The sequence below is a fragment of the Scleropages formosus genome, chromosome 1 (genome assembly GCF_900964775.1).
Source record: "Scleropages formosus chromosome 1, fSclFor1.1, whole genome shotgun sequence".
Taxonomy (NCBI): Eukaryota; Metazoa; Chordata; class Actinopteri; order Osteoglossiformes; family Osteoglossidae; genus Scleropages; species Scleropages formosus.
The window spans coordinates 25,248,725-25,270,120 of NC_041806.1; the positions used below are offsets into that span (position 1 = coordinate 25,248,725).

The 21,396-nt window shown below is 44.6% G+C and overlaps 2 protein-coding genes across 2 annotated transcripts; both read right to left on the reverse strand.

Annotated features, from left to right (window-relative positions):
• Positions 1-1,565: 1,565 nt before the first annotated feature.
• LOC108930948 (probable G-protein coupled receptor 21) lies at positions 1,566-8,661 on the reverse strand. Its single transcript, XM_018746454.1, has 3 exons — positions 8,656-8,661; positions 2,741-2,796; positions 1,566-2,580 (listed from the first exon to the last, which is right to left on the reverse strand). Exons 1-3 carry the CDS (start codon positions 8,659-8,661, stop codon positions 1,566-1,568), a joined length of 1,077 nt encoding a protein of 358 aa, XP_018601970.1.
• A 10,138-nt stretch (positions 8,662-18,799) lies between these two features.
• zbtb26 (zinc finger and BTB domain containing 26) lies at positions 18,800-21,396 on the reverse strand. The gene is made up of 2 exons (XM_018746473.1): positions 21,368-21,396; positions 18,800-20,112 (listed from the first exon to the last, which is right to left on the reverse strand). Exon 2 carries the CDS (start codon positions 20,098-20,100, stop codon positions 18,817-18,819), a length of 1,284 nt encoding a protein of 427 aa, XP_018601989.1. The 5' UTR covers positions 20,101-20,112; positions 21,368-21,396; the 3' UTR covers positions 18,800-18,816.

The following is a 21,396-nucleotide window of genomic DNA, read 5'->3' on the forward strand; positions in this document are numbered from 1 at the left end:
AATCCTTGCATTTTAAGTGAACAGAAAAGCCAAGTGGCACAAATGGCAAATATGTATGAGACACTCTCACACTCTTTTCATATTTTGCATCCAGATATGTCTGCATCTGCTAAGTAGTGGTTGCAAAAATACAACTTTTGGTGTTTTGGCATGGGGGGGTGCAGTGACGCAGTGGGTTTAGCCAGGGCCTGCTCTCTGGTGGGTCTGGGGTTCGAGTCCTGCTTGGGGTGCCTTGTGATGGACTGCTGTCCTGTCCTGGGTGTGTCCCCTCCCCCTCCAGCCTTATGCCCTGTGGTGCTGGGTTTGACTCCGGTTTGCCGCGACCCCGCTTGGGACAAGCAGTTTCTGTGTGTGTGTGTGTGTGTGTGTGTGTGTGTGTGTGTGTGTGTGTGTTTTGGGGTTCCTTAAATACAGTAAGTGGTTCATCACAAAGGAGTAGTGGTCCAGAGCAAGTTGAGAAAAGCTAACAGAGTTCAGTTTTATTTCAAAAGAGTATACTAATATTTCCCCTCACCTTAAATTCATTAATTTAGCTGATACTTTTCTCCAAAGCAACTTATAATGCAGAGAGTTGTTTGCCTATTTATACAACTGGATAACCTCATTTGAACAACATTTTAAGATAAGTCCCTTGCTTGAGGGTACTACAGCTGGGATTTGAACCTATAACCTTTGGGTCCTAAGGCAGCAGATCTAACTACTACCAGTTATACAGCAGCAGCTGGCCTGCAGTCATTGCTCATTGCTCATAGATATCATAGGCCAAAGGTCAACGTCACAACAGCCCCTCCAGGCGGAAACCAGTCGGTTGCTTTGAGCCGTACTTTTTTTTTCTGAACTACAGCAGCCCATCTAAGAACTAATTTTTCGGTTGAGCACCTCAAAGACCTGGCAGGCCACCCTCCAGGATATGCAATGACGAGTGGCTCTGCACTCTTCTTGATGCACTTTTTCTCCTGAAAACATGTCTGGAGTCATCCCTGAAAGCCAAATCCATATTTCTGCATCCTTTGACTTGTGTGTGACAAAACATACCTGTCATTCACCACAGGGCCTATGATTGCTCAAGGGGAGCAAAGCAACAAAAGAAATCATGGCATTTATTGTTTATTCTTTCCTCACAAATAACTTCCCTGAAAACAGTGCCAGTAACTGTAGGAACAAACTAGAAAAAAAAACTGAAAATTTGGAGAGAAACCCTGATGAAGTATTCAGATAAAAAGCTTCAAGACTAATTGTTTCTATTAATAGTCCTACCACTTAAATAATGCTCTTTCCTCCAATTTTGCATTCCAGGGAAGCCTTGTGCTCACACTGGACAATCTCACACATTAGGGTGCTGTGCACATTGATAAATTCAGTTATTTTTATATATATTCTTTTTTTCAAATGAACTTGTACCATTATCCCATGGATCTCCACTTAAGATAAAATGCTAAGCCAAAAACAAATGAGCCCTTGAAAGCCAAACAAGAGTTACCATCCAGACCGTCCGGAGACTCCAGAGCATCGCCCATGGAGGGCTACCACTCCTTTCCTTTGGTCCAACGCCCAGTGGAGAATTCCTACACGTGGAGCGTAGAGCGTGTGCTCCCAGGGCCCGGGGGCTTCTTGCCACTGATACGGTGCACGCATGACAAGCACAACACCCCAGACAGCCGCCGGAGTCCCCTCCGGAAAACACTGTTAGAGAGGCTGTAGATGAGGCAGTTGCAGAAGCTGTTGCTGATAGCCAGCCAGGTGGTGAGGAAAGAGGCTGCCGGGTGGCGGTAGATTTCGGCGCTTTCCAGCAGGAAGTACACGATGTATGGCAGCCACAGGATGTAGAAGACACTAGTGATTCGGAAGAGCACCATGGCATAGCGCTTATCCTGGCAGGCCTGGCCCTCGCTGGGCTCACCTTCCTGGGGCCCGAAACGCAGTCGGCGCCTAGCTATGTCACGCGTGTGCTGCTGGCAGATGCGGAAGATGTTTCCGTAGGTGAAGCAGACGGTGACGGCTGCTGGTGCGTACAGCAGCATTATGATGGAGTAGGTATAGTGCGCGTTGGTCTGCCAGGACGAAGCACACCACCTGAAGATGTCACCGTGGTAACCCGGCTTGCCCCAGCCAAAGAAGGACGGAAGGAAGACGAGGCCAGAGTAGAGCCAGACGAGCGCAATGCAGCCGCGTAGGCGACACGGTGTCACCAGAGTGCTGTATGACAGGGGACGGGTGATGGCTATGTAGCGGTCCACACTGATGCATGCCAACGATGCCATGGACACACTTTTCAGCACGGACACCAAGTAGGCGAAGATCTTGCAGGTGAGCTCCTCATCCAGGTTACCCAGGTAGTGCAGCAGGGACAGCGAGGGAACCATGCAGCTCACGCCCACCAGAAAGTCAGCGTAGGCCATGGTGCGGATGAAGCAGCTGGTGGTGTGATGGTTGAGGAGGGGAGCGCAGTGAAAGACGAAGATCACGACCACATTGCCAGAGATGATGAGGACGGTGAGGAAAAGGACAACGGCCAATTCCAGCACACACGTGTTGAGGCTCTGAGGGTACCACAAGTCCAGAAGGCAGAAACAGGAGTTGCTGTAATTGGTGACAGAGGAGTTCATTTTGGGGCACGTTGTCAGTTTCCTACAGCTATCATCCTAGAAAATGAACTCTAATGATTCTTACACAATGCCCCTTTCAACATATTTGCATTTGCCTTCAAACAGCTGACTCCGCCGTGTATTCCATTTCCTACCTTGTTTGATAGTTCCACTTACTGCCCTTTTCTTCTGGCTCTCGGTAAATTCCTGCCTGCTGACATGTCCGAGAAGAGACAAGCCGGGCAACCCTTTGTGGGTCCTCACATACCAACCAGAACAAATGTCTTCCTAAGACCTCACCGAGACATCCAGCCCTCTGCTCCCAGCCAGGGCAGAGAGAACAAGCTAAAAGTAGGAGATCCTCAATTCCATCAGGCTTCACACATGGAATTCCAGCCTGTTCCACAGCATTCAGTCACAGTAGGTTTGTTGTTGGTTCTTTATATGGGTAACTCCTGGATGACAGCATATCTAACCTCTACCCCAGAGGACAGGCTGGAGACACAAATCCTGCATGTAAAAAGCAGAGGCGAAAGTCATTCCGCTGAGGAAATCATTGAGATTGTGTCGGACGTAGGGTCCAGGAGCAGCTGCAAGCAGCTCAGCTCTCCTGCCCCACTGTGTCCGTGATGTAGCGTGTCTCCTGTTTGCTCTCTCTCCCCGGTCTGTCTGCTGCAGCAGTGACGATAGAAGCTCCTCCCTTTCTCAATTATAGATTGTAAGTGGCTGCGACAAGGAACGCGTTCCTTTCCCCGCACACCGTTACACACACATACACATGACCAGTCCTGGTCAACCCCAAGAACCCAAGGAGAAAATATGATTTCCATGCCTTATTTAAGTAAAAACTCTTGTCTATATCCTGGTGTATGTATCCTAGTGTATGTGTGCTCGTGTATTTCCACTTTGCCTCCTCCAAAATTCTTCTGTACCCGTTCTTTATTACTGGGCCCATGCGCCAGACCCACATCCCAGGACTAAAGATGGAGCAGCACAGATGTCTTAGTACATAGATGCTTTCGCCGCCCTCTAAGAGAAAGTCCCCAGGCCTCCTTTCAGGGCCCAGTTGATACACTGCAGCGTGGGTACTATTTGCGTGCATCATGGTGGTGGTTGGTCTCCAAGTTTACTAGAGCACCTCCATCAGCACCTCAGATTGACATTTGGCCTCTCCCTTAAGGCAGCCCACACTGTCACTGCTGAGGACAATGAGAAGTTTCTAGCAAAACCGTGCTGTCTCAGGGTCAGGGTTAGGGTTCGGGTTGAATCTAAGTGTATTTGGCGATACTGATGGAGAAGGGGTTCTCAAGGTCAATAAAACCTCTGTTCCTGAGCAGTCCCCCTTCTGGCACATGTACCATAAGTACAGCCCAGTCGAACACTATCGTAGTGCCTACTATTTGGAACATAGCAGAAGGAAACCAAAAATCATAGGTATTGGAGAACAGCACCGTAGACTCTGCTAGCTGGAGGTACCTTTGCAGCTGAGGATCTTGTCAAAGCAATTGTGTGTCACATGACAATAACATGAACACAGATTTTCACGTGTTGGGCAGTTTTCCCGTCACCCATGCACAGTGAAGCCATTGTGGAGGTTTGTTTATGATTCTTCAGCGAAGTGCATGTATGTAGGGGGACGTCAAGGCTGATGTTGTAGCTCCCCTCAGACAGTGTTTATTTCTGGTCAAGGGTCGATGGCGGCGCAGATGTTGATGCTACCAGCCCTGTTTAGCCCACCTGTTCAACAGGCACTGGGTGTTGTTACTGTAGGCGCCAGCAGTCGTTACCATGGAAATCACAAAATCCTAGAATAAACACCACTCACACCATGCTCCCAACCCCCTAGTCTATAAATTGCAAAACCAAGTCCTTTACACATCAACACCATACACAATAAGCACATCTTTGCCTCTGGTTATTTTTTTAATGGTAATAAAGTGTATGAGAAAGCTGTTTCTGCTCCAGACCATGCACACAGCTGAGTTTGTCTCGTTTTTGCCAGGGATATAAGGATTTCTGAGATCAGTCTCTCAAACTCCGGTGAACAAATGCACAGTCACGTCACATTCTACTGTATGCAAAACATCGATAAATAAAATCTCAGTGGCTCTTGTTGCATACCATGCACTAGAACTGTCACATAGACTTCAGTTAAAACAAAATTCGATGCTGTGACATTTGCAAGAGGCTTAAAAATCATGGAATGATTAAACGAGAGCTTTGCACCTGAACACAAAACACCTGAAGATACAAAATTTAAAAATCACAAATGTTACCAGTTTGGCATAGTTTTACCAATAAAAGCCCAGGTTAACAATCATCAGTACATTTACATTCATTAATTTAATGGATTTTTTTTTAATGGAGTGACACAGTCATTACCGTGTATTATTTACTTTACACCTTTATTCAAAGGGGTACATATAATACAATGAACTCTCTTCAGTCGTTCACACATCGATCACCAGAGCAGTGTAACACACTCATGCGTACATACACACTGTGGGCAACTTAGAGTCACCAGTTCACCTGAAACACATGTCTGTGGGCTGCGGGAAGAAACCCACAGCGAGACCAGCACTAATACATGCCTTACTGTGCTGCTCGGTTACCACAGTTTGCAAACAGCTGTATCATGTGGCAGGAATACTTATCCTGCATCTAACTTAAAAAAATTGAAAAATGTCTGATTTCAAGACTCTTTGGTTTTGCATATTGTCAGATAATTATTTAGAAAAGAGATATTTTCCAGAAATGTACAGTGTATTGTCCAATATGACGAGATTGTACTTTTCTCAGAGCTTGACGGCGATGAACACCCTTTATCACATTAAAACTCTAATCATATTTCCTGTTCACATGATTGCTCCGTTTAATAAATGTGTTGCCAATGAAGCTCTCTTTATTCAATTGGTCTAAATGAGGAATGCAGCCTCGTGAATTTAAAGCATTGCAAAAAATACAAGTTCACATAGACAGAAACAGGTGACAGTGCGCACCAAGTCAACTAAAGTTCTCATTCCGCAAAGCTGGATGCTGGGGATGATTTCAGCAGCCCTTTTCGAACGGAAAGCACCTTCACAGTGAATGTGATCTTCTGCAGCACATCGCAAGCAGGCTGTAAACTGCTTGTCTACATTGTCGGCGGTTCTTGCGAAACAGTGTCACTCTCCCCTGTGACGGAATTAACAGGAAGCACAAAAATACATTAGTGTAGTTAAAATTATTAACATTTATCCATCAGTTCTTATTGCTAATATGTTTGAATATTTCCTACATTAGAGGGCTGTGGTGGTGCAGTGGCACTGTGTGCTGGGCTGTGTCCTACTCTCTAGGGGGTATGGGGTTCGAGTCCTGTTTGGGGTGCCTTGTGGTGGACTGGTGTCCCATCATGAGTGTGTCCCCTTGTGCCCTGTGTTAGGCTCCAGTTTGCTGCAACCCCACTCAGGAGAAGGGGTTTCAGACTGTGTGTGTTTCCTATTTTAAATTTTGTTTGAATGTTTTCATTCACGCGGTGGCGCAGTGGCGCAGTGGGTTGGACCGGGTCCTGCTCTCCGGTGGGTCTGTGGTTCAAGTCCCGCTTGGGGTGCCTTGTGGTGGACTGGCGTCCCGTCCTGGGTGTGTCCCCACCCCCTCTGGCCTTACGCCCTGAGTTGCCGGGTACGCTCCGGTTCCCCGTGACCCCGTATGGGATGAGCGGTTCTGAAAATGTGTGTGTGTGTGTTTTCATTCATTTAACATAAATACAAAGCTTTCAGAACACTCATCCCAGTAATGTAAGAGTCTGAATACATAGCATCTTACAGTAAGGAAGACAGTATTTGATTGACATGGAGTTGTTTTTTACCACTTGTAAGCTTTTATCTTCTTTTGGACTCAGAGATATAATTTGGTATGTTCTGATCACAGTCCTAACCACAAACAGTTCATTGCATCTATATTTGTAAGCTGCATGTTATAAGCACATGAAATAAATAATAAACTAAAAAAACCTTGATGAAACTGATAACTGAACTTGAAACGAAAAAATAAAATGAAAATTATCCAAGAAGTGAAAAAAGAGCTCAACATTTCTAGGTGTCATTGTTTGTGTTCACCATTATGTTCATCTTATTATCTAGTTCTGCAGGCAATGGAAAAACTCTGGCCTAAAATAAACTGAAAGGCAGCTAAAGATAAGGACACGGGTACTTTGAGCAATGCTTTTAAAAAATGCCAAATTAGATATGCCTGAAGCTTAATGAATCTTCAAGCATAGGCACTCTTCAAGAGGAAGAAAGACCCAGTGTGTTCTGGAGGAACCATTCCTAATGAGCCCCCATGCTGCCAAGAGGAGGGATGGAGTTTATTTGGATAGAGTAGGTCAGGGATGGTGGCCTTCTGGGGAGGAGTCTTCTGAAAAGTCTACGGGCTGTAGGGTTGGATGACTGGGGAGCTTGCATCTTGTGGTCACCTGGGACCCTGCTGCCTCAGGATGTTGATTTTTTAACATCACTGTTACCATGGTATCGGCCAGAAACACACAGCAGGCCTTTAAGTGAACAAACCAGTCCAGAGGACTGTAAAATCGATGCCCTAGCAGTACAACTCTTCTTCAGTCCTAAGAAAAGTGTTTAACGCTCCGGGTTACCCCAAAACGACATCATATACACGCATTGAGGCTCTGTGAACACGAACACGAAAAGAATTCACGTTGCAGTCAACCTGCGATGTAATAACAGGGCACTGATTAGCCAGCGCTGATCAGGGAGAGGCAATCCTTCGTTCAACGGTCTCGGAGTTGACGCCAGCACATTGACCATGAAAACGGCACCCGCTTTGTGTGCTGTACGTTGAAATACTGCGAGGAAACGGCTCCCTTCCCGCAGCCGGTGAGACACAAAGCCTTCGGCAGGACTCTCGCATTGTAACACCACATTCGAGGCGACGTCCTCAACTGTCCGAAAAAGCCAGATAGACTCTCACAGAGTCTCTTTGTGTCTACGATTTTCACGTAGTCTCATGATGTGGAAGCAGAGGACTCAAACCAGCAAACAGCTGTCATTACAGAATTCCCATTTTTCTCACATAACTTCCACAGAGAGCGAGTCCTGGTAATAAATGTGAGCTAGGGAACCTTATTACATAGAGTATGGGAAAAACGTGTCCCATCGCTTCGCAGTCTGCTATTCAGACTGATACACGAGTCCAGTCGAGACTCCAGTTCTCCCAGTGTCCGGAAAAGCTCCCAAACAGTTCATGTGACAGTAATTCTTTCTTGGCTAATGCCACAATCAGTAGAACAACACTTTGGCTTAAAAATGCAGTAAAACACTCTAAAGCCCCATAATTCCATAAATACTACTCTGTGGAATTAATAATGAAAATAAAAAATCTTTTTACACCACAGAAGCTTTGCGCCTTAAGGGAAAGCACCCTTATATGAGCCGATGACCTAAACTTAGACACGGTTTATTGTAAACCATATGCCCCCCCCCCAGCCCCGCCCCCCAGCACATCATCACATGATCCAGTCCAGCTGCCAAAATCAGTGGGGAAGCTGAAACTCCGGATCGTTCCTTGCTTCCATTTTTCACAGAGGTGGAAGGGGCACAAAGTGTACACAGTTTACAGCTTGTTCACCCATTAAACTAGGTCAGTAAACAAAACCTGCCTTTTGGGTAAAGATCTAGAACAATATGTCAACCATAGAGGGGCGCGGTGGCGCAGTGGGTTGGACCGCGGTCCTGCTCTCCGGTGGGTCTGGGGTTCAAGTCCCGCTTGGGGTGCCTTGCGACGGACTGGCGTCCCGTCCTGGGTGTGTCCCCTCCCTCTCTCCAGCCTTCCGCCCTGTGTTGCCGGGTAGGCTCCGGTTCCCCGTGACCCCGTATGGGACAAGCGGTTCTGAAAATGTGTGTGTGTGTGTATGTCAACCATTTAAAATAGCTGTAGTAAACAGGGTCCGTAGAGACAGCAGTGAAAATTTACCAGGGTAAAAGAAAAGACAGAAGTATAAATCATACCAGCTTCACTGGAGAATAGTGTGTCCCAAGTGTCCACTTCGCTCTGATCATATAATCCTCCTTCTTACCGACATTCTGTAACTTCAAACTTGAGTACAGTTTTTACAGATACCGTTGGTGAGATATTTAATTTCTCTCCAAATTTTACACATTATTTCTCAAGTGATCATCACTAATCTCAACACTTGAAACACAAAGGCAGCATGCTGGCACAGTGAGTAGCGCTGCTGTCTCACAGCACCTGGGTGGTGCGAGAGGGCGTGGGTTTGATCCCTGCTCAGTCTATGTGGAGTTTGCATGTTCCCCCTGTGTCTGTGTGGGTTTCTTCCGGGTGCTCTGGTTTCCTCCCACAGTCCAAAGACATGCTTTTCAGGTTTACTCCATAGTGTGTGAGTGACAGAGAGAGTGTGTTCCACTGATGTATGGATGAGTGACCCATTGTAAGTAGTGTATCTAGCAGTGTAAGTCACCTTGGGGAATGAGGTGTGTGGGCTGAAAACACTTCATAGAGTTCATTGGAAGTTGCTTTGGAGAAAAGTGCCTCCTTAATAAATAAATGTCAATGTAAGCACAAGTTGGACAGTGACACACACACAATGAAGGAAGGAAAGTGCTTTACTATTCCAGTAAACTGGGAAAACCAACAGAGCTGGAGCAGCTGTGTGAAAAACCTCACTGGATGCATTTACTAAATAGTGACAGCCAATCTGGGAGGGTCACATAAACAGGGATGGAGAGCTACGCTGAGCTATCGGTCAGCCGAGGGGCACAAGGGGCAGCTGTAGTAGGATCGCACACACTCCCCCCTCCCTGCTCTGACAGCGCTGTATGTAGGAGTGATGAACTTCCCGGGCCTCCTGGGTTTCCCAGGAGAAGCAAACATGCATTACAGTGTAGTAAACCAGCTGTGAGGAGGTTCCAAACTCAAAATGCACTTTGCCAGTAAAGTAAGACATTTTACAGTTCACTACATGTTCACATTCGGGTCAGAGCACTACGGATTTGAATACAGTGCTGTGGAAAAGTAAGTAAACCCCATCTCACGATGAGGTACGTATTTCGCAGTGTAGTTGTACGTATACCTATTTGATGTTAAGTTCAGCAGTTTTGATAGACAAAGGTGTTCTAATTTAACAAATAGCAATTTAATCAACATAAAATGCCAGAAATGCCATTTTCGGCTGTGGCAAAGGTAAGTGGCAGAAAAACAACACTGTCACGCCCCCGGCAGGGCGCTCCCTCCCTGCACCTGCAAACGATCATCAGCAGCAGGCAATAAGAGGAGCAACCCGCTAGAGGACAGACCACGGAACCTCTTCGTACCCCGCTCTCCTATCGCCTTGCACTCTGTTCTCTAGCCTTCCTTTCCCTGATTCCTGCTCCAGTCCCCTTCGGCGTTTCCCTCGGCTCCTTGACCCTTGCTCGTCTCTCTTGTTTCTGATTCTGTGAGATCCCCCCTGGACAACATTTGTGCCTTGGCTGACCCTTGCTCATTTCTACACCACTCTATTGTCTCTCCCCAAATAAAACCCGCACCTGCTCTTGAGTCCGGTCTCCTGTCCCGTCCTTCGGAGCGATGACAGACACCCCCTAGTTGGTTTCTTGCTCATTTCTCGTATGCGTTCCTTGTAATTATGATAACACTACATAGAGTTCATTGGAAGTCGCTTTGGAGAAAAGGGTCTGCTAAATAAGTACATGTAAATTGTCGGTCAGTGTCCAAAGCGAATTTGGAAAAATATTTGTCCTCTGCTCCCTACAGAACTCCTTGTACTGCGTGGTGTTTGAGGATTTCTTGCGCCTACTGCCTGCTTCAAGTCCTAATACAGCATTTCTGTGGGGTTAAGATGTGGACTTCGACTTGGCCATTCCAGAACTCTCCATTTCTTTTTTCTGAGCTATTCTTTTCTAATCTGGGAAATTATTCAATCAATGCCTTAGTCCTCTTAGTTATAGACAGTCCCTCTGCAGGTCCAATGTAATATACTAAAAACTGTTTCTCTTATGCTGAGGGAGTGCGGTGGCGCAGTGGGTTGAACTGCAGTCCTGCTCTCTGGTGGGTCTGGGGTTTGAGTCCTGCTTGGGGTGCCTTGCGATGGACTGGTGTCCCGTCCTGGGTGTGTCCCCTCCCCCTCCGGCCTTACGCCCTGTGTTACCGGGTAGGCTCCGGTTCCCCGTGACCCTGTATGGGACGTGTGTGTGTGTGTGTGTGTGTGTGTGTTTGTTTCTCTTATTTCTTTGGTTCAGTTTTTTTGTTTTCCTCTCCTCAGGTGCCACTTGACTTTCTTATGTACTGACTTCAAACAGTAATCTTTTTCTCTTTCATTTCTTTCATCACTCCTGCATGTCCTCAAATCTTCAGCTCTCTGCATCGTTATGCTGAGAAGAGTATTTTATAAAAATACAGTGAGTTCAACTAAATTGAATTAAAATGTGCATGATTTTAATTAAGTCGGCTGAGCTCTATAGTATTTTTGGCAAAAATGGACGTGAAAGACAATTTGTGCATAAATAATTGTGTACCTATATATAACCCCTCTATACATACACATAACTTCTTTGTCTGGTGTGAAATCTAGTTTTGTTTACGGTGATCTGTACATCACTTTGGAGAAAAGTGTCTGTCACCAAGACAAATTCCTTGTATGTGTGAACATACTTGGCAATAAAGCTTATTCTGATTCTGATTCTAAACAAAAAAACATTATTTTTTCTTTGTTATTTTAGACATTGCACATCCTTCAGTCATGGAAACTCTAACAAGAACAAACCCTGAAGTATAGCTACCATCAAAACAGAGTAAATTTGCTTTTGGCCATTCATAGTTAAATGTCACTTTTCCCAAAGCCCACCACAAACAGAATCAAACATCCTTTCTTATCTGTATAAACTGCAGTTCACGGCTGAGTAAAGGTAAAAACCTCTCCACACTGGAAAACTCCAGTGGTTTCTTAGGGATAGGGTTAGGGTTAAGGTTAGGGATAGGCTGAGGGTTAGGGATGGGGTGAGGGTAAGGGTCGGTGTTAAGGTTAGGGTTACGGTTAGAGTTAGTGCACAGTTACACAAACTAAATCAATAACAAAACCATAATTTACAAGTCACGGTTTACTAGAATAAATGGTTTAAATCAGTGCAGTGATCCCAGGTACTTAATGTACTTCTGTTTGACAGTTTTGAGGAGCTAAGAGGCATTAATGGAGGCGAATGGATGTTGGTGAGAAAGACCCCCAAAAGCATCTCCCTGTGTACTGTAACTGAGCAATCTGGTGAATAAAGAAGCTCACAGTGATTACTCTGTGAAGGGTACATGTGCCATTGTTCATAATGTCCATAATTTCCTTCTCATCCCCACATCTGCCACTGCCTCCACTAAGTCGGGGGGTCAGACCCTTGATGGAACCTGCTATTTTCACAAGCTTGTTGACTCTATGGATCTCAGCAGTGGAGATGTTCCCCCAGCACATAACAGCATAGAAGATGACTTTGGTGACCACAATCTGATAAAAGGTGTAGAATGGACCAACTGAAGGTGCTGTAGTTTCTCTCCTGGATCTAATAGTGTTGCTGAACTCATTCTTAATAAAAGGTCTTCACAATATTATCCGGACTCACGTCTTTACGCTCTCAAGGGGATAGCTAAACAGGAAGACAAGGAACAAGGATTCGGGGAGGAGATCCTGGCATCCTTCTTCACCAGTCAATAAGAAAACTTGTCAGGATCTTTGGGATGAGGAGTTTACTAACTACTAGGTGCTTTTCTCAAATTCCTAAACACTTATGGTTGTGCTTGCTAAACCCCTTTCTAAGAACAAGACTTTTTCTCACCTATGTGGAATAATTTAAAACATTCTTGTCATCTTTGAACACAAGGACGGAGTCATCGAACTCAATCGCTGGTGTTTATTAAGTTGTTGAAACCAAAAGGGACAGGCACAGACGAAGTCCAAACACAGGTAGAGGTCAATGATATGCAAACGTAGTATCGGGGAAAACCAGAGTCGAGATTCGAGAGACAGTGCCGAAGGTTTAACAAGCTAGGAGAGCAGCTCCGAAGGGTACAGGGGAGGAGCAGGGAGACGGGGAGCAGGGGCAACTGGGAAACAAGGAAACAAGAAGCACAGTGAGTAATCGCCAGGGCTGCAGTGGCTCGAATGAGGTTCCGCGGTCCGGTGTGTCCGAGCAGCTCTTTTACGCCGCTCTTCCCCGATGCACTGCAGGTGTGCTCGTCCTGTCCGATCTCGAGGGCGTGACAGTTCTGCCTTTTGGACACGAAACACAACGCCAACAAATTACAGTGATTGTATCAAACATTAGAAATGGTCAGGTACCAAATTGTGAAAGTAAGCCTTCAGTGGTGTGCGAGTAAATTTTACTCAACACGTCTCAGTTTTTATTAAAAGAAAAAAATGAAACTGTACTATAAAAGCCCAACTCTCGAAATAGTCATAAATCTAAAGATCACATTTGTGGTCTGTGTTCTGCGTCAACTGTGTTGAACATACGGTGGGCTGCACCCATTAAACACTGAGGGGTGGGGGGGTGGTTGGTGAACTGGTGAAATGTGGAAACTCCCCAGGAAGCCGGAAGTGGCAACCATGACAGACACAGCTGGCAGGAAAGGTTATTCTTAGAATGAATTTAATTAAATTTCACAGCTTTTTCAATTCATCTCAAGGTTCTAATTAGGACGAATGAGGGATGTAATTACGGTGGTATTCGGAAATGTGATTTTAATAACACTTTACCTTTACTTGCACATTTTTGTACTGTATTTGTGTGTGTGTCTGTATGTGTTTTCATGTAATACTGGAAGAGGATGTCTTGCATTTACATTTATTTTTTTTAGCCAACACTTTTCTCCAAAGCAACTTACAGTGTCATCTCCTTACAATAATTTACCAGTTTAAACAGCGGGGTAACTTTACTGGAGTAATTGTACGGTACATTTACATTTACATTTATTTACTTAGATATTTTTCTCCAAAGTGACTTCCAATGAACTCTATGTAGTGTTATCATCCCACACCTTACTCACCGTGGTGACTTACACTGCTAGACACACCACTTACACTGGGTCACTCATCCATACATCAGTTGAACACACTACACAACTTGGGTAAGTACCTAAAAGTAAAGAAGAAATAGATGGATCAGAGGCATACAGACCTCGTTCACCTCCAGTATTTCTCCCTCAGTGCTTCCAGGCCTGCTAAGGGTGGGGAGTGCCGGCTCTTCCGGGAGGTCAGGGGTTCATCAGACAGAAACATTGCTAGATTCAAGGGACCACATATTCCCACGGAATTCAATGCTGCGATAAGCCAGCAACAGGCTTTTCAAGAATATTCAAGAATAACCCTCAGTGATCCTCGCTCTTTCAGCTCAAAGGCACAGTTGGCAGGATCCAAAAACCGCGTATCAGAGAAAAACCATAAAGCAGATAAGAATTCTTGTTTTAAGCTATTCAATGCGCAGATATCCTATTTAAAAAAATATTGTATATCAAGAACGTATTAAAGGGCTGAGGTCTAAGTGCTGTAAGGCTGGTACATTTGCTGGTATCCTTTTTTTTTTTTTTTTTTTTTTACATTTTAAAGTGCTCTGAGAAGTGAACAAAACAGATTGGGTTTGTTGGCTTTTAGTTACATAATACCATGGGAGAAAATCATGAAGCACAAATAGCCCATCTGCACTCCCAAAATATATAAAAGAAAACTCAGCTGAAGAAACATTTCTCAGAACTGATGGGCAGATGTGAAAATCAGAATTACAGTTGGTGATAATTTCATTCTTTATGGTGCTCAATTCATGGACGTGTATTAAACTCATATCTGGAAGGCGCGTCGAAAGATATGATTGTAGTTTGTATGTTGTTATTGATCCCTTGATGCTCTTACCATCGTACATGTCCATTTTTACTTTGAAAAATATTGTTTTTCTACAAACTATGTAAAAAAAAAAAAAAATGTAAAAATGGTGATTTCTTGTTTAAAAATGAATGCGATCAAAATGGGATTGTTGTATTTTGATGAGTGTAATGATATGGTGGTGGATCCTAACCTGAATAAACTTTGGTCACCTGTTTCTGACAGTCTGCATGCATTCTCCCAAAACTGCAAAATATGCTGTGAAATTAAAAAAGTAAATGAACGGTGTGCTTGATTCAATATGAATTGCTTTGGATTAATGCAAAGAGACAAAAAATTATGACAAATTATCCCAGGTATTAAAGAGCAATGAAGGTTCTTGTTTGGAAAGAGTGCTGTTTGTCAGGTACTGACAGCAGCTCATTTTCGGAAGGGGTTGCATGTCATGGAGCTCTCTCACGATGAAAAATGGGGCTGATGAATGTAATTTTGTCTTGTTGGGTCACTTGCCTTAAATGGGATCCGACATTATTCTAGGAAAAGTGCTGTTTTCTCAAGCACATTAGCAGCGCTTGTGTAATATGGTTAATGCCCCACCAGCACCCCTTTCCATCCCAGTCTTGCTGAGATGGACTCTCCAAGGCCAAAGTGCTGCCCATCCATCTGAGAACGTCTCTTTGCGGGGGAGCAGGAGGTGGACGGGTGTGCAGAGATGAAGGAAGTTCTGGCCCACAATTCTGAGAAGTGTTTCTTCAGCCCTATTTTTATCCAACCCTCATTGAGCATGAAGTGTTTTTCCTCCGACGTTTCAATGGAGACGTCATTCATAATAGCCCTCAATTCATAAAACGTGGGAAGCAAGACTGAAGAGTAATTCATCACATCATGTATAAATTCCGCATGAGTCACGCAGAGCACAGCGAGCTTGAACTGTAGTTGAATGGTTTTTGGTCGTCTGCGGGACTGTTTGCACACATGCAATTAAACCTTCTCGGGTCTTTGCGTTGCCTTTTTATTTTGAATTCTATAGATATTTCGCAGAATAAAACTAACAGAATAAAAATGAATCTTTTGAGCAACTGTAGCCCAGCAGATGTAAAACATCCAGAGCAATAATGCAGCATTTTCTCAGAAATTTGTCTAAACTGTATGGGGTAGCAGGTACTGTAGTGGTTAGTGCTGCTGCTTTTGGACCAACAAGTGATAGGTTCTAATCCTACCTCCAGCTATATTACCATTGATCAAGGTACTTACCCTAAATTGCTCTGGTAAAATTGTCCAGCTGTATAAATGGGTAAAGAAAGAAAAGTTGCTCTGGGGAAAAGTGTAGGCTGGAGTGCCTTTCAACAATTTTTTAGGCAACCGGGTATTTAATGGCTGGATTTAACAGTAGTACAGCACACAAATCACTGTATTTTTCCAAAAATGAAGCAATCTAAAAAAAAAACCTTCAGATTTACACTGCGCTGTTTTTTGACATAACTTTTGATCAGTTGAGCCACAGTGTGGGATAAAAGAAAAGAGCTGTGTTTCTGAGCTAAATTAATTAATGCACACACACTGTCTGAAACTGCTTGTCCCAAGCGGGGTCGTGACGAGCCAGGGCCAAGCCCGGCGGCGCAGGGTGCGGGGCTGGGGGAGGACGCACCAAGGGGAGGGCGAAGGTCCGCCGCAGGGCACCCCAAGCAGGTCTCGAACCCTAGACCCACCAGAGAGCAGGACCCAGCCAAGACCACTGTGCCGCTGTGCTGCCGCGCCCCCCCATCAGTTAATATAGTAATATTAATTACAATAGTACAACTGCCTTCAGGGCTCAGGTGAAGTCACTGCAAGACACACACACACACACACACACACACACACACACACACACAAACTGAACAACCATCACACAGCCTGCTTGTCTGCACCCCTCTACTACATTCATACTAATCTCTTCCATTGGCTTCCCTTCATTAAATACCCCCCAATGAAAAAAAGAGAGCGAAACAGGACATTGCTTCTTGCGGTGCATGGCCCTTGAACTCTCCCCTTATACAATTAACTGCATTTCACTTCTATTAAAAATAAGGCAAAAATGAGTTCTGACCTCCAACTGCAGTTCCTAAAAAGACTTAATCCCAGCTGGGATATGTGGCTGTGCCCTTGAGCAAAGTGCTTAAAATTAACTGCTGCTTAAAATATAAAACTTAATAAGAACATATAATTATAAGATTCATATGCCCTTTGGCATTGATTTTTCAGTTAAACAATCATTAAATGTCACTTTGAATTTGATGATAAAGCACTGCAGTATACTTCTGAAGTACATTGATTTCTGTGTATACAATGCCAATTATGAAAAAATATACAAGCAAAAAATTACGCATGTTCTCAGAACTGACCAGTTTCCCTCCTGAGCTCCTGAAACTACTTGAGTAATGTGCAGGAAAACAAGGGCATGAAACAAACAGGCTGTACTTTAATATTCTAAAAATTATCTGTTGTGACACACATCTGCTAAATGAATAAATGGAAATACCAAAAAAGCAAGATGATGCCATGTATAAGACAATATCTTGTTTTAAACAATTAAAAATTAAAGTTGCTGACTACGTAACAGTGGCACTCGGTCTGATTTCCCTCACTCATCCAACTCTTACTGACTTCCTGACTATCTGCCCTGGTGACTGGTCAGTGCTGTTCAGCAGGACCCCCTGGACAGGTCACAACTTGAGGAAACATGACAATGTGTGTTTCTGAGTAGTCCTGAGCATCTCGGTAGGCTCCCCCAACCCTGACAAAGCAGCTGTGCCCCACTACACATCCTCAGTTGATGGAGGTGTAGACTGGTACCCTCTTCTTTCACAGAAAAACTCTTTGCCACCCAGCAGCAAGAAAAGGTGCATAACTTGTAAAAATTAATCTAACAGCTAACAGCATATATTTATGTAAATGTACATAAACATATGTACAAATATGTCATGCTGAAAATGTATTAACATCATCTCACTGACAGATTCAGTAAAACATGGAAAATGACAGGGGTGGCCAAACTTGCATACAATTGTACTTTTCAATTTCATATGAAGTTTACATCGTACACTGTGTAATTTCATTTAATAATTCCTGAATATGAATTCCTGTGAACATCTGTCCCGAAGAATACATTGCAAATTATCCAACCTGCTGCAACAAGGAGAAAGTGGCCAGTTCAGTATCTGAGCTGAGGGCAAACAGAAAAGAAGGTATTGTAGACAACAGCCACCCCTGCTGGATATCAGTCCAAATTAATGTTGTTTTCCTTTATTTCATATAAACATTTGCTGGCTGTATGTTGCTTCAGTATATAGGTCACTTTTTCAAACAATACAAGTGTTGTATAGCAGAGATCTCCTGTATAAAAACCTGAAATGTAAAGATTATGAACAGCCAGACACGCACTGGCCCAAAATCACTGACATTGTTACCACTGCAGGGCAACAAAGTGTGGCTCTATTTACACTCCAAACCAGTTAAGGACAACAGGAACATGACATATGTGTCATGATTCTGGACCAAAACCAGACAGTTTCCTCTACATGATCCGTTTGGTTTTCTCTTGCATAATGCCGGCTCTAAGATGTTAAGGGTGAAAGACCACCTGGCATGATGTCAATTTCAGTTATTTCATTAATTTAAAAAAAAAAAAAAAAAAAAAAAAAAAAAAAAAAAAAGTGGAAAAACCTAGTGTGGATTTTTGACATCCAGTCTATATTCTGGGTCATGCCCTGTTTCAAACAACATAAATATCCCATGTGTTTACAGCAGTTGATATTGTTCTTGGGAGGACATATCAGGCACCCCACGACTGAGGAAAGCATTGAAACAAACAAAGCAATTACAAACTAATTAAGGATGAGGCTCCTTACATAGGGTTAGGCCACCTGTCACCATCAAACTTCCACCAAATAAATGGAGTTAAAAGTGGAGGGCTGCAATGTAACCCCCAGACACAGGGATAAATAGCATCAACTGACATTCTTCCTTTTTTGTCAGCCTATTAATGGGGGAAATCAGAAACTACTGGAATACATACAGATACACCTTAAAAATATTCTGACCACAAATCAATGCACTTAACCTTTGAATTTTAATTAAAACTCAGATTAAAAAGACATAATAAATAGGATACTCAGCAGCTTTTCCTTAAAGATCATATGCACACGTTCATTGGCAAAATGGACACAGTGTTTAGGCAACAGACAATCTGATATACAATTTACAAGTTCTCCTGTTTGGTTTCTGTCCCATGGTGAAGTGTTGAACTCCATCTTTGAGAAAATGACACAGTAACTTTTAAAAACACTAGCAACTACAGTGTGAGCACAGTGTTCCAGTGCACGGCTACATGGAGTCCTCCATCAGAAGGGGCTTGCTGTCAGGACCACAGTCCTGTAGTCGGCCATACTCAAAGTCATTCGCACCCTCCTGGAGGCAGCGCTCGTTGGCATTGTCAAAGCTGTTCTTTCCATGAATCTGTTTGAGGTGCTTCCGGAGGACGGGTTTGTGTGCAAACACCATGTCGCAGTAGTTACACCGGTGTGGTTTGTCCCCACTGTGTAAGTTGAGGTGGTCAAGCAGGGAGCATTTCTGGGTGAAGGTCTTGCCACAAATTTTGCACTGGAAGGGCTTGATGCCCGCGTGGACACGCATGTGCCGGTGCAGGTTGCCCTTCTGCGTGAATGTCTTCCCGCACAGCAGACACATGAACAGCTTGTGCATCTTCAGGTGGTTGGCGTAGTTCTCCAGCTGCCGGAAGACACGGGCACACTTCGGGCACTGGTGGTACCACTGCAGACTCTTGTCTGCGCTTCTCATGTGCGTCCAAGTATTACTCTTTCCTGCTGGGGGAGTGACAGGGTTTAGTGCATAGCTCTGCAAGGGTGGTGCTGTGATCTCACCTGAGCGGGTTTCCACTGTGGAGTTGATAAGCGAGTGCTGAGGTTCAGGTGTATGCAAAGGGGGGACGGAGGCAGAGGCTGAGAAGCGCCCTTGCAGACTGTTGGACATGTCCGTTACGCGATCGCACACAGACTCCACCTTCACAATTGTGATTGGGCTCTCTTCGCCCTCGCTCCGATCCCGGTTCTGCCTTACAGGCGGAGTACTCGGCTGTACGATCACTTCCTCGTCATCGTCCTCTTCTTCGTCCTCATCTTCTTGCTCCGTGTCCACTACAGACAGGTCCTGCCTGCTTTCATGTGTTGGTGTTCTGACCTTACGGTCCTCCTGCACCTCCCGGGGCTTAATGAACTTGCTCAGGGCTTGCGTGCACTGCTCCACAATGTGGCCCATTTGCAGGAAGCTGGCCACAGTGAGGTAGTTGACAAGCTCCAGCTCAGGGAATTCAAGGGTCCCCGTGTAGCAGGAGATCAGCAGCCGCCGGCCCACTTCTGCATTCTGCAGCGTGGAGATCTGCACCTCCCGAGAGTCCTGCAGGATGAACTGGTCCCGGAGGAACGGCGACCCGGCCGCAAACACCACCTTGTGCCCCGGCACCTCCAGCTCGTTGATGCGGACCGTCACGTCGCAGAAACGGCTCTGCCTGCGGAGTACGTTCATCTTCTGAAGCATGGTCTCTCCAAAGGTCGAGAAGCGGAACTGCAGGATCACCTGATTCTGAGCCATGGCTTGCCGGGTCTGTGGACCACATAAGTAACGGAGGGATCAGCAAACAGACCTCTGGTACTAAGAGGAATCAGTCACTACAAAGAGTCAACGTTCAGTATGAACCCCACTACAAAAAGGCACCGACTAGGCGACATATAACAGTAGTCTAAAATAATGAGTGTGTTCCACTGATGTATGGATGAGTGACCCAGTGTAAGTACTGTACCTAGCAGTGCAAGTCACCTTGGTGAATAAGGTGTGTGGACTGGTAACACTACATAGAGTTCAGTGGAAGTCGCTTTTGAGAAAAGCATCTGCTAAATAAAGAAATGTAAAATAAATAAATGTAAATGAATGCAGACAATCTTTAACTAAAAATCAGAACAGTTCCCTACTGATATGGCACACTAATACATCACTAAGGCAAAGTTATAACTGGAAAAAAAATCTATCAATGCATGACAGCGTTAACTACTGGATGACTTATATATGCAATGGTATTTTACTGTATACGACAGTAAACAACTACATGTAAAGGTGTTATGGTGAAAACAAGGGTATTCAAGTTATAGTATGGTACAGAACAAATCAAAATGGTAAATATAGAGGCATAAGCAACATGCATACAAATACATGATAAGTATTATAGTACACAATGGTATAAACAGTACACAGTACTGCAATGCACTACAAGAATATGTCAGTGTTATACAATAACACATACAAAACTATAGATCAGCATAGCACAATTAAAGTTTTACAGGAATTTCACATTGGTAAACAACTACAAAGACATAACGGTGCGCTACGGTAAATAAGTGCACACGACATTAGGTGAAGTGTAAACAATGGTACACAGTAGCTGCACTGGGAATCCACAGAGTTGGCGGGATAAAACACGCTTATTGTCACGCACGGTAACTCGGCACGAGAAGACTCAAGTATGGAAATAAAAGAGCAAATGAATGAGCGGGTTGGAGGGGTGCGCGTTCACTTTCCCCACTGGTTGGGTCCCTGCAGGCCGAGTGGAGAGAAGGAAGGGTAAAGTGTGGTGCGGTAGGTTAGGAAGAGGGCAGTGTGCCGTCACGCCGGGCTTCAGCATCCACACACCACACCATCCAGTCAGTCAGTCCCACCACACACACTCTGCCTGAGCGCGGCGTCTCGCCTCAGGAAAACCGAAACGACGCCATTTCCACACGAACTCGGGCCACGCAGCCAGGCGGCCGTCACGACAAGTGTATTTCACTGTTGTTTCCAGCAAAACTGAAGTGAGATACGTTACCTCCACATCCAGTTTCTCGGTCCCGAAAA